Genomic DNA, 13,857 nt, shown 5'->3' with positions numbered 1-13,857 from the left:
GTTACATTTAAGATCATTTTCTTCTGTTCATCTGGGTTAGTGTGTTCAGGTCTTCCTGTTGTATGCCCCTTGGGTTCTGCTGTTGTCATGTTGCTCTTTGGGTTGTTGAATGTATTCTTGCATTGGTGACTATCCATCTCTTGCTCCAATTGATGCAGGCAGTCTTTGCCTCTTGGTCCAATCCTTGCAGTTGGTGTCTGTGTCTCAGGGATCCTCTCTTGGATGGATCATTGCAGTTGCCGTCTTTAGGAGCTGCTCTTGGTCTACTCTGCAGGACACTGTTTGTGTCTCAGGGAGCTGCTGAACTCTCTGGTAGGGTTGGGTGGAGAAGAACTTTTAGATTACAGGGTCTGGTAGATGGAGGAGGGGGATAGGGGCCGGAGGGTTGCCTGCTGGCCAGCTAGAGAGGCTGAGGCAGGTGGGGAGGGGCCTGCAGTTTTGCCCTGGGGCCTAGGGCCTGGAGACTAGGCTGTCCAGCTGGGAAGCTGCTCTCTTACCCAGTCACTGTCGGTGTGTGGTGTGAGCTCTGAGGTAGCTTCAGTGATTTTAAAACCAAATTTATTTGGAAAATCTACTTGGTAGAAGATCAACAATTTTTGGAAAATTTTTCTGATGTTAAAAAGTAATTTAGCCTTAAAGCATATGTTTATTTTTAAACAATGTGTCAGATGAATCTATTTTTGTTAAGTTGGACATAGTTTTAAAATCATAGAATGCATAATGTACTTTCAAATATTTAAATGTGTGTTTTGAAATCTTAATTACAAATTTTCATTTAAATCATATCGTTTTATCTATTATATAACAACACAATTCTTTAAAAATATAATGCTTGACTTAAAAATAATGCAGCAAAGGCAATATAATTAGCAATCATACAAAGTATTATAATAGGTTCATGGATTTTGTTGAACATTTTCAAAAATTTGGCTAAAGCTTTCAAAGTGACCTTGATCCTGATGTCTGGGACTTGGAAGCAGAATTTAATGTCTTGGTGTCCCCTTAAGTCAGTTATTTACTCAAGTTACACAAAGGAACGATTATGTGAGATAGTTTGGGATTATCACAGTTAATTAATATTTCCTGTCTAACATGTGCAGGTAATTAAGCCAGAGGAGATTTGCTTGTAAACTCCTATGGCCAAATAGCAAATTACTTTCAAGTTTTCTTTTATGTTCTTAATATTGACACTCCATAATCATTTAAATTTGCTTAAATATGAATGAATTAAAGAAAATGGACAAGCTGAATGGCTTTAGAACGGTTTTTATGAACAATAATTTCTCTTGAGCATTGTTAGAGGCTGAGCTTCAGGAGAACACTGCAGTGAGGCCAGCAGGGTCTTTGCCTTGTCCCTTCAACACCTTACAATCGTTCCCAACAGTGTTCTCTGCATCACACCTCCAAAATAGCATGGCAGCCTGGTAAGGTAAGTCTTGGGATAAGCATTTTATATCTGAAGAAAGTAGAAATATTAAGTGGTATCTTCTAGACTTTTGAGTTGTAAGTTGTGGGGCTGGAATTGGATCTGAGCTTACCATACCCTTCTTTGGCACTGATTTAAAAGATAAGGGAATTTAAACATAGAGAGCATCAGGGAGTAGACCACCAGGTAGTAGGGCCAGAATCTCAACCTACTGTTGTGAATCCGAGCCCAGCAAGTGCGTTACCCAAGTCCCCCTGTGCCAAATGATTGTAAAAGCCTTTATCATCTGCTTTGTCCATGTGGAGTCAGTAGTAGCCGTCAGGAGGTCTAAGTGGACAGTTAATATTTTGGCAGTATATATCTTCTCAGATAGGTATACATCTTTTTGTAGTTTTTGATTTTATAGTCAATCAATCTTATTTCACTTGCCTCTCTTCCCTTCTTTCTCCCCCTTTTCTTGCTTCCTTATTTCAGTTTGTTCAATGACATAATTGTCATAATTATTTCCGGAATCTCAGCCAAAGATAATAAAAGAGGCAGTTCTGTTTTCTTGCACAGAAGAAGCATAACTGCACATGAATATTCAGCGTTTTATGGAGCTTTTGGGTGATGGGAGGCACTATATATGCACATATACATATTTACTACAAGAAGATGGTCACATACTTTTAATTTTTTTCTGTTAATGTGAATTAGTAGCAATGTAAATAAGTATACATTTATGTTTGTTGTATTTATTGGTAATTATTAAGAGAATGAAAACCCTATGCCAATTTTTGTCAACCTGTGTACACATGAAAACCATAAAACCAAGGCAAGATACAATATTTTTAATTTGACAAATGCAGACTTAAATGAAAATGGAACTGGTTTTTATTTTAAAAGCATAGAGAATGTGATCAGTTCATATGACATTTGAGGTGTATTTGTTATACATCATTCTGACTGACTAAATATTTGGCAAGATTTTGAAATGAGAGCGATTAGTTCCTTGCAAATCATCTTTCTCCAAGTTTCTTGTTTCTCCTTTCATTATTATGCCTCTTCTGATTACTGGGCAGTTTTCAAAAATTGATTTGATTTCAGTAATTTATGTTTTTTTCCCAGTACTTTAGGTCAGTGTTTTACTTCTCCAAGAATTATTGGCATTTTAATATTTTTCTGCAATGGTACAATGGAAAGCTTTCTCCTCAGCATAATTCTGGGCATCATCAAGGAGGTAGGGAAAACATCTGAAGGAGGAAAATGGCATCTTGAGTTCGTTTGAGTAACAACTCTCTACTCATTTGCACAGAGCAGGCCACAAAGCTAGAAACACAGACCTGAGGTAGACATAGCCCAGAGGTAGAATAGTAACCTGCTACATTCATGCCCTAAGGCAAGATAAACCACAAAACTAACAAATTATTTGATAGTTTTTTACAAGTGTTTATTAAACATTTATTTTGTCATCACCAAATGTCCTTAGTAATATGACTATAGTCATGTGGTTTCTGCTAAGTTCTGTTATGAGTGTGATATGATAGAATCTATAATGTGCTCAACAGTAACACAGCCTCTTTTTCTGGAGAGATGAAAAGTGGTAGTGTGGACTATTATGAGTCTAACAAAATGCAATTGCATTGCCTACTAGTTTGCGAATGGTGATCAAATTGTTCTGAACACTGTAGTTAAGGTTGAGAACATGATTTGCTTTTATTTTGTTGGGTTTAAAGTTAGTAGAGTTAATCTTAAAGGTCTTTCTTTTTGAATTGAAACTCTGGAAACTTTGGTTTGTAACTCACTCACTGCCTCTGGAAGCTCACAGTTTGTTCTGGGACTCAACAATAATGCAAGCCCACTCCTTGGCCTAACATCTTGGTGGAAGACAGAAAATCTATAAAGCTCTTGAGTATTTTTTGATGTTTCTAGAACCTCCTCTGTTTGTGGTAGCGTGTGGTATGTGTTCTTGTTGTTGGCAGGCCACTTGTTTATTTTCCCGGCCGCCTGGCAGCTCAGACCCAAAATAACCACACAGAAACTGTATTAATTACAATCACTTCTGGCCCATTAGCTCTAGCTTCTTACTGGCTAACTCTTACATCTTAGTTTAACCCATATCTATTAATCTGTGTGTTGCCACATGGCTTACCAGCTAAAGTTTCAGCATCTGTCTTTGGTGGGGTGGCCTTCTTCCTTTCAGACTTCAGTTTAGTAGCCTAGCTAAGTTCTGCCCTGCCATAGGTTCAAAGCAGTTTCTTTATTCATTAATGGTAATTACAGCATTCAGAGGGGAATCCCACTTCATGTTCAATGAATTTAGGTGTGATTCAGGTGATTGGGAATTCACCATGAACAAAACAAACTGTGTTTGTAGGACTTGACTTTATTTCACAGCTTTGCTAAGGGAGTCCTTTAGAGGTTCTGTGGGCACTTTGGCCATTCCCTCCTATCTATATCTCATGCATAGTACCAGGGTACATAAAACCAGCCATGAATGCTGGGTCTGGTCAAAACTCACCTTGACCACATTCTCTACCCTTAGCTTAGATATTGATTTTGCTTTTTAAATATTGATTGATGGGTTTAGTGGTTTAGTGAATAAAAATTTTTACTACTTAAAATGCAGTTTTTAAAAATTTGCTGCCCTATTCATTTTACTCACATCTCTCTCTTCCTTTTAAGCATAAGTGGTGCTGAGTATAGCAGAGAAGGACTAGGCCTAAAGTACTCTCAAACGGTAGCTAAAGAATGATCAAGAATTTGGAGTTAGCATGGGCTACGTGGAGCAAACTTGTCTTCAAAAAGCAGAAAGAAAAATGAGACAAAAATAAGCAAAAATCTAAATTTATATTTTTTGAACTTTTCTCTTGTTTATAATCTACTTATAAAATAAAATATTTGATTATATTTTCAGTAAAAACAAAACACATGGAAGGAGCCTCGATAGAGTCTACTTTAGTTTAATTTTTTTTTAAAGTCAGGGAAGAAAATAAATATAAACAGTATAAAAATTCCTTAATTAAAGGACACATGCCAAAATAGTTTTGTACCTCATGTCTCTCACTCCTCACTACCGTCTATGGAGGACACAGCTGTTCACACGTGTCTTCAAATACTTAGTTTATCATAAGCATTGTTCTAATTGGACAGACTTCTCAGAAAGCAAGAAAGATCAAGTACTTATTTTCTGGGTGCCTCCATCTGAGAAGGAACAATAGCCCACCCAATACACCAAGTGTATGAGTATAGGGTAACAGCATTGGAAATGTCACCCCAAATTATCTAGTATTTTAGATTGAATGGCAGATTTGGTTGCAGAACACATTTGAAGATAGAGAAAATTGTCTTGGAGAATATTGCAGGAGCAAAGAAAAAGCCAATAAGGGTGGACTGGCTGGAGAAAATCAGTGCGAGGGAGAGTAGGCCAGGCCAAGAGACTCGGTCCGGAGCTCTTGATAGAGGCCACTACGTTTTGGCTATTATTTACAGCTCTAGGAGCATATGTGTGGAGGCTTTTGTTTAGACATGTGTTTTTGTTGCTCTTGAGTAGATTGCTAGAAAATCTCATTGTGTGCTCACAGCTGGTTTATTCAGAAGTAAATGACCCATCCACCAAGTGCCCAAGGAGCATTAAAGTCATTCCGGGGGTTACTTTGGCTTACAAATTAACCACGACCTTTTTTTGGTTCTTATTTTCCTGAGGCAGTTTAAATTAAATTTTCACAACTATATAAAAGATTGCCCTTATACATTACACGCATATTAAACTCCGCTTAACAAAATAAACAAAGCACTTCTGAAACATTCAAAATACCCATCTTCCATGTTGGCTCTGAGTGTCTCTCCTTTCCATTCTCCTTGTGTAGAGTTTGGAGCCATCATCCCCTAAGTTCTCACTGACTATTTATGTATTTCACACTTGGAAGCATATTAGTTAATTCTATTTCTCTATTGCTGTCATGATAAAGACCATAACTAAAAGGAACCTGGGGAGGAAAAGGTTTATTTTATGCAGGGAAGTCAGGGCAAGAATCTGGAGAAAGGAACTGAAGGAGAGACCATGGGGGAATGCTACTTACTGCCTTGCTGTCCAGGGCTTGCTCAGCGTCCTTTCTTCCGTAACTCAATATCTACCCAGGGGTGGCACCCTTCACAGTGGACTGTCTCATTAATCAGTAATCAAAGAAAAAAAAAAACAGACTTGTCTCCTACAAATCTGATGAAGGAATTTTCTCAATTGAGGTTTTCTATTCCCAGAAGACTTTAACTGGTGTTATTGACAAAAAACTAAGCAGCGTAGTAAGTTAATGAATGAACAACACTGCATCCTAAGTTCAAACAGTGCTCCATTTTCCCCCCAATGTTACTTCCATGAGTCATGCAGTATTGTCAAATACCATCCTTTTTATGAGTATGCCAGACTTTATGAATATTCCAGAAAATGGGGGTTTAAGTAGGAAAGCATCAGTGCTTTAAGCCTCCTTTTACATGCAGGAAAGGATTTTATGGTACGTGTATCTTAAACATTTCTAGACATTGACAATATTTTGAAGAAAAGAGAATAAAACTTTCATTGCTTCATCTCTTCCTTAGTATTTGGTATTAAATGACTTTTCACCAGAGCTATGGAGTGTGGAAGAATATGCTGACCTACACTTGATCAGTTAAAATTGTACTAAATATAAATAACCCGAACCCTCCAGCTCTCTATTCCAATTGTCCACTTCTCTCTTCTTCAGGGACGTTGTTGTTCATATTTTGTTCATATTTTAAATGCTACCTTCTACTTACTTGCTTGTATTTATGTGATGGGATTACTGAGTATTTTGCTGTACATACTTTACATATGAAACATTTGGAATTACGTTACAAACATTGAAAATATTTTTAATTTTCCTTTGAGGATTTTGTAGACTCTCTGAGGAGTGTGACAGACTTACTGTCTGTTTTAGCCAAATATTCCCCTCTAGTCTGATACACTTATTCTTCACTATAGAAGATTTTTAAGATGTAAGAGCTAGCTAGAAATATGCCTGAGCCATTGACTAAACAGTGTTGTAATTAATATAGTTTCTCTGTGATTATTCGGGTCTGGGCAGCTGGGAAACAAATGAGCAGTTTCCACTCACAAAGATTAGGGTTTCCTAGCATTTTTTTCTTTGATATTACTTGTGATTTTATATCAAATGTGAATTTCTTGTATAAATATTATAGTTGATAATGTTTATGCATCTGACACGGCAATCTCTCTGTGACTATATGTATTATTTGCACTTCCTAGAGCTATCAATATGTTAGTGCAGAAGATGGCCGTGTTCTTTTGTGTTTGGCTGCTTTTTGTTTCTGTTTTTTTTCCTTCCATTTCCCAGTGCATTTATAAACAAATTTTGAAAAACCTTATTTTGATTTATTTATACTATTTAAACGTGTTTTACTGGATAGTTTTCCCAATAAAATTCTAAGCATCATGTTATCTATGTATATTACCACAATGTTTCATCAGCTTACGTGTGAAAATCTTAACATTTATAATCCTTTATTCTCTCATTTATAACAGTAATGTTTTTTTCCAGAGATGCTCAAGTCAGTATCATGTGACATTATACCCTTTGTTCATTTTAAAACTCAGGTGTGTATAAAACTGTAATATTATCTATACTTTTGCCATCCATGTTCTTCTCCCTTTTTTGAGGTTCCAATTTTCCTTTGATATCTTCCTTTCAGTTTAGGGAATTTCCTCTTGGCATTATTCTAAAGTAGATGTTCCTTTATCTAAGATGTCTTACTCTCACTGAGGATATTATTTTGTGCGTTGACAGTTCTTGTCTTTCAGTCCTTGGAAAACGTTCCGTCGCTCCGGCTGCTGTGACTGTAGAAAGCTCACCATCCTACATTCACTGTCCCCTGTGACTGCTGAAGGAAACCACTGTCCTTCTCACTGCTTCTTCATGGTTCCTGAAGTTTCTTCCTCTTGCATGGCTTTCAAGATTCTCTTTTGTCTTTTTTTTCCAGATGTTGACTGTGAGCCTCTTTGGGTTTGCTCTGTTTATTTTGCCCACATTTGTGAATCTCCAGATTTCTAGGAGAATTTTACTCATTATTTCTTCTGTCTCTATTCTTTTCTTCTTTCCACATGAGTCCCCATTTCCTGTGTGGTGTTCTGTGCTCTCTCAACTATGTTAACCTGAGCTCATACTGAGCATGTTTGTTTCCCATCTCATGAGTTCTTTGTTGCTTGATTTTAGTGGTTTAAAAACTATGTATTTGTGCACATTATGGTAATTTAAAGTGATTCCTATTTTTGATCTTTCCCGTAAACAGGAGTCTGAATTCATTGTGACTGATAAATCATTCTCTGCTTCCAAAATCTAGATTCTTTCTTTCTTTCCTGATGTTTTATTAATTTACCTGTGAGAATTTAAAGCACTATATTTGAGAATTTATCTCTCTCAAGAAGTTGCTTCTCTTATTTATATTGACTGCCAGGGTGTCGTTAGTTTGTGGTTATCTTGTTTTGTTTGCTGGTAAAGTAAGTTTTAATCCAAGGGCGTAGATGTTTAAAACCCTCAAAGGATTCCTTTTCTCATTAGGATTAAAGAGAGAGGGAGAAGCCTTTTTACCTTAGATATCTGCTTGAAACACTCTTGTATTCCTATCTACAGACTGATTCCATGTAGCTTCCAGCTTTTTCTGGAAGGGCCTTAGTTTTAAGATGTTGTTTATTCTTCCTCTTCTTGTTTTCAGAATTAAATTAAAGCCTCATGGTCCCCATATAGTTATTAAAATAAAAGATCCATATTACTCTACTTGCTATAATTTTATTACGATTGTTGTTTCTCAGACCCTCTACATTTTGACATTTTCAATTTATACAGATGCAGCTGTGTCTTTGAGGTATGTTCATCATTTCTACTTTTTCTCAGTTCTGATGCTATTTTTGGCATGGGAATTGTCTACTTTGCCAACTGTAAAAAATAAATACTTTTCCTGTCTGAAAAATACATTATCTATCTATCTATCTATCTATCTATCTATCTATCTATCTATCTATCTATCTATCTATCTCTCTATCTATCTCTCTATATATCTATTTATCTCTCTATATATCTATTTATCATGTGTGTGTGTGTGTGTGTGTGTGTGTGTGTGTGTGTGTGTATGTGTGTATGTGCATGAGGTTATATGTAGGGATAAGAGAACAACTTGTAGCGGTCAATTCTCTTCTTCTACCACATGGGTTCTACAGATCAAATTTAGGTTGTCAGGCTTGGTGGTAAGCAACTTTACAGACAATCATTTTGACTATACTTTTCTGCATTATTTTTCTTGTGAATTAAAATGTAACATGCTTATGTAGCAGGACACAAAATCAGCATATGAAACTCAATAGTAGTCTTTCTTCCTATCAACAATGAATTTGCTAAGAAAAAATTCAGGGTAAAGTACCATTCACAATAGCTTAAAAAATATTTAGAAATAAATCTAACCAAGGAGGTGAAAAACCTCCACAATCAAAACTTTAAGATACTGAAGAAAGAAATTGAGGGAGATCAGAAAATAAAAGAACTCTCATGATCAATGATTGCCATAATTAGTGTTGTAAAAATGTCTACTGATATACAGATTCAACAAAATCACCACAAAGTTCTAATATAATTCTTGGAATTAGAAGAACAATCCAGAAGTTCTAATGGAATCACTGAAGACGCCAGATAGTTACGTAGATCAAAATGAAAAAGAACAGTGTATGGACCATAGTACAGATCTCAGATTGTGCCACAGAACCAGAATGACAGAAGTATTTGATACTAGCACAAAACCAACACAAAATATATAGAACAAAATAGATGTCTAAGGAACAAACCTACACAATTACAGTCTCTTAATTGTCCACCAAAGTATCAAAGTATGTGCTAGAAAAGACAGTCTCTTCAGTAAATGGGACTGGGAAAACTCAATATTCACAAGTCTGTTGCAGGAGGTTGTTTGTTTGTCCCGGCCGCCCGGCTAGCTTAGTCCCAAAATAACCACAAAGAAGCTGTATCAATTTAAAGCACTGCTTGGCCCATTAGTTCTAGTTTCTTATTGGCTAATTCTTACATCTTAATTTAACCCATTTCTATTAATCTGTGTAGTGCTACGTGGCAGTAGCTTACCAGGTAAAATTCCCAGCGTCTGCCTCTGGCAGATCCATGGCATATCTCCTAACTCTGTCTTCTTTCTCCCAGCAGGCCATTTAGTTTTCCCCGCATACCTAAGTTCTGCCCTATCAACAGGCCAAGGCAGTTTCTTTATTTACTAATGTTAATCACAGCACACAGAGGGGACTCCCACATCACAAGTAGCTCCGTATCACTCACCATGAATAAAAATGAATTCAAAATAGATTTTAAAACCCCAATATGATTTCTGAAACTTTGAAACTGCAAGGGGAAAACATGGGCCAAAAAAATGAAAGCTCTAAGTAGTGATAAGGGCTTTCTAGAAGGACTCCAATTATAGAGGAAACAATCCCAAGAACGACTGAGACAGACCATACTGACAGGCATGTGAATATTCTAAAATCAGACCAATTCCTGTACTGTGACTTTAAAAATTTAGTTTAAAAAGGCATAAGATAATATTTTGTAAACAAAATAATATTTTTAGTATGTTCAAATTCTTGATGATTTTAGTCTGCTTTTCCTTAGAGTCATGTTTCAGTCTGCATGGTGTCTTGTTATAATTTAAATGTATTTCTTCCCAGCCATATCAACCTTTCCTCGCCTTCTTGGAAATATGCTTTTAACTTCTTTTTAAAATTTATTTTAATGTTTTTTGTGTTTAACTTCTATTGCTGTTAGATTCATGCATCTTATTTAGTCATTATTTTTCTATGTTTCAAATATATAAATTTGTGCAATTATTACAAAAGAGTATTAAAATTGTATACTGTAAGAGATTGGTGGCTCTAAATATGTTACCATTTATCTTTACCACATGGTGATAGTTGCTGGCTATAAAACTGGAAGCTTTATATTATATTTTCGAGTATTTAATATATATCTTACACTGAACACAAATATTGCTTCAAATAATTAAAACAAGTTTACTTATGAGTAAGGATATAGTTTCTAAAAAAAAACACCACCACTGAATACAAAACATTAATACTTCACACTAAATGATTAGGGGAAAGATGTATTATTATTAAACTTGATGAACAAATAAATAGAATTCAAGTTATATGATTATGAAACTGCAACACCAGTGAAGAAAGGTTATAGTCATTATATGCTATTTTCAATCTGAGTTGGTTAACTAGCCCAGGTAGTTTATATACAGAATCTACTGAATGCCACATCAGCAGCAGCAGATACAAAAGTCAATCTATAAACTTTTGTCACTGTTCCTGAACTGATTGTCATTGAAATAACTTGACCCCAAATAGAGTTAGAGCAGCAAGGAGGATTGATTGCATCAGAGGTAAGATGCATGCCAGCTCTGATTTGGCCTATGTTCAGAGTGGGTTTTGGCCCTTCCCCTCTTTCCAGAGCTCAGAATGAATGTTTTATTATGCAAAGTATACTTTGATTGACAGGACTTCATCCTGACCTCATTCTTTTTTGTCAGAAGCTTTAGATTTTAGTTTAAATTCATGAGCAAAACAACTCAGTATTTCTTAATATACTCATTTCAAAAAGTTGGACACTATTACTCAGGTTGTGTTGATTATTTGCGTTGTGATTTGTTGTATTTTTGTGTCATTAATGCATCTTGAAGACTAATTATAAATTAAGAAGGTGCTCTTTATTCTATACTTTAATGGAGAGAACATTTCACTGCTAAGGTTGAAAACTGTTTGGGCCAAGTATTTAAACAATGAGCTGTTCTGTTTGGTTTATCATTGACATTTTTACTTTGAGATATTTAATAAAAGAATTGCACAGTTTTTGGTATCAAATAACTCAATAAGTATACCCATCATATTAAACACTAAGAAATGGCAGGATTAATGCTAAAAATAGGGCAAATGAGTTGTAATAATGGATTGAGACTCCCCACACAGACCTCAGGGTTCGCATTCGATACCTTGTAGTGTTATCGGCATTTAATAGAAAGGATTAGAATTTCACGGCTTATTTAGAAAGTTATTTGTGGGAAAGATGTTGTATACTCAAAAACTTTGGTATTATATGGCATAAATAATAATTACAATTTATGCAGGACTATGGTTTACTTTGTAGGACAGAATTCAAGTGGTTTGTTCATATCCATTAAGAAAAATCAAAGAGAAATTTACTAAATAAATCTATCTAAGATGATAAGTGAAGGTACAGCCAAGGTAAAGTTGTGACCTTCCGAGCAAAGATGAACTTGCTTGGGCAACTCTGACAGTCACTTGTGGAAGTAAGTTTGAGCGGAGAAAGCTGCGTGGACCCTGGGGACATTGAGTTTGATTAAGCTGGAAATGAAGCTCACTTGAGTTAACACCGATTCATTTATAAACCAGAAACCATTTCTTGTAGTTTTGCAAATGTCCTTTGTATATTCATATTGCAGCTCTGCCTACTAGATGATGTCAGTGCCTTTTGGACAGGGACACTTTTTTTTTTTTATTGGAAGTTTTTTGCCAAGAAAACAATCACACTCCCTTTAAAGACCAGGTTTTTAAATCCAGAGCATTTGTTTGTTTTCTCATCAGTGAAGCAGGAATATTACCTACCTTACAATACTTTTTGGTAAGGCTTTTTAAAAGGCTGTATGTATTAAATCCTGATGCCTACACATTGAAATCCTCACCAAACATTGGGTATTATTATCTAACTGTCTTTGGATACCTGAAGCCTCAAGATACTGGGCAATGGGGAAGCCTTCTTTACTTCTTGGATGAGTAAATGAAATTGCATATGAGCATCCAAACTAGAAGAGGTAAGACTTTGGAGGTTATTTTTTTCTTAGCAGTTTGCAGACAGCAGCAGATATGGAGCTCTGCTCAGGGTCTATGCTTGTTTCAAAGAAAGCTCACCATGTGTTGGAAGCTTGGCAGACAATCAGTTCTAAGTCCTTTTATGTCCACTTTCTCTGATTTTTCTCCTACCATGCACAAACACCACAGCGTCAATTTCTCTAGTCTTTCTCTCACTGTCTAAGCAGGCACGCACGCACGAGCGCGCGCGCACACACACACCCTTTCCCTCAGCATGCGCGCACACACATGCATTCACACTCGTTTCATTTTGTTTAGTTTTTAATCCTCAAAGGATTCGCAAAGCAGGCTGAACGCAGCTGCTCTGTTTTCCCTGGTTAAACTGGCAGTTTCCCACTGTGTAGAGTTGCTAGGAGAAGGTGAATAAGCGTGGTTACAGCATCCTTGATGGACATACTCTCTCAGTAACAACCTGTGGAGCCCTGGGGTCTGTCTTCTGGGTGGCTCTATGTGTTATTTTTCTCTCTGTTTGTCATCATTATTGGCTGCTTTTGTTGTTGTTGTTGTTGGTGGGGATTACTCTCTGTTTTAAAGTGTCGCTTCTAGATCTATTAAGAGACAAAAGCCTTGGTATTTAAACAGGCACTTTCTTCTCAGGGCGGTGCTGCTGGGTACCACTTCCTACCATCTGTTTCCATATTACAGCCTGCCTTCCTTTGGTTGCTAGAGAGGAATTCAGCTTCTTGGGGAGCGCGAAAATCATTCACGTTTCTCTTGTGCATAATCGGGCTCGTAAACTGTAGGAATTCTGATGTGCTTCTGTGCACGCTGCAGTGGCAGATGAGCTGCTGGGGGGACAGCCTGAGCAGTCGGTCAGTAGTACAGTAGCAGCTCACATGTGCGGATCGCTCCCGGGAGGTCAGAGCATCCGTTTATACCGCTGTCCTGTGTGGGGGGGGGGGGTGATGTGATCTGAGGCTATGTCTGTCAAAGTCAGCAGCAGTTCTGGCAGGGACTGCTCTCAGCTTTGCGCCTCCGAACTGTTTTGATAGATAGGAGAAGCTACTGTGCGATGCTTGAGATTTGTAATGGACTGAGGACTGCCTGTTCTCGCGGCTGAGACTGACTGTAACTGTATTGTCCTAGGAACATCATCATGGGGTCCACTGATACGGACATCGATGACCTGGAAAACGCCACTTACAAGTATCTCCTTGGAGAACAGACGGAGAAGATGTGGCAACGCCTGAAAGGAATGTGAGTAAGCTCTCTGCTCGGTCTTACGCTATGTTTCCTCCCCTCACCCCTAACGAAACCTGACCATTAGCATGAGTAACTGTGCCTGCTTACCTGGCCATTCTGACATGAGTAACTATGGGTGCTTGCGGTGACTTTGGGATTTAGTGTTTTCCTTTGCAAAAATTTTCTCTCGAAAACTAAAATGTGCCCATCCCAGCTACCAACTTGTTGAAAGCAAAGAGTTTTTCCTGTACCTGTGTGTTTTGTGTAAAGTAAGGTGTGACTGTGAGAAATCACTGCC

The 13,857-nt window shown here is 37.1% G+C and overlaps 1 protein-coding gene across 10 annotated transcripts in view; it reads left to right on the top strand.

Moving 5' to 3' along the window:
* Positions 1–12,608: 12,608 nt before the first annotated feature.
* Positions 12,609–13,857, top strand: part of Pde1a (phosphodiesterase 1A) — a 256,187-nt gene continuing 254,938 nt past the window's right edge. Inside the window, exons 1-2 of one of the 10 annotated variants that reach the window (XM_085680911.2) lie at positions 12,609–12,736; positions 13,464–13,574. In XM_085680911.2, coding sequence (XP_085537037.1) covers positions 13,474–13,574 — 101 coding nt within the window. In that variant the 5' untranslated portion in view covers positions 12,609–12,736; positions 13,464–13,473. Of the gene's footprint in view, positions 12,805–13,034; positions 13,236–13,463; positions 13,575–13,857 lie in introns of those variants that run through there. The other 9 variants (XM_085680915.2, XM_048425914.3, XM_085680914.2 and 6 more) reach the window with 9 other exon arrangements.

The sequence above is a fragment of the Myodes glareolus genome, chromosome 21 (genome assembly GCF_982192425.1).
Source record: "Myodes glareolus chromosome 21, mMyoGla1.1, whole genome shotgun sequence".
Taxonomy (NCBI): Eukaryota; Metazoa; Chordata; class Mammalia; order Rodentia; family Cricetidae; genus Myodes; species Myodes glareolus.
Note: the sequence above shows the minus strand (reverse complement) of the source record. Positions and strands in the feature narration are given on the sequence as shown.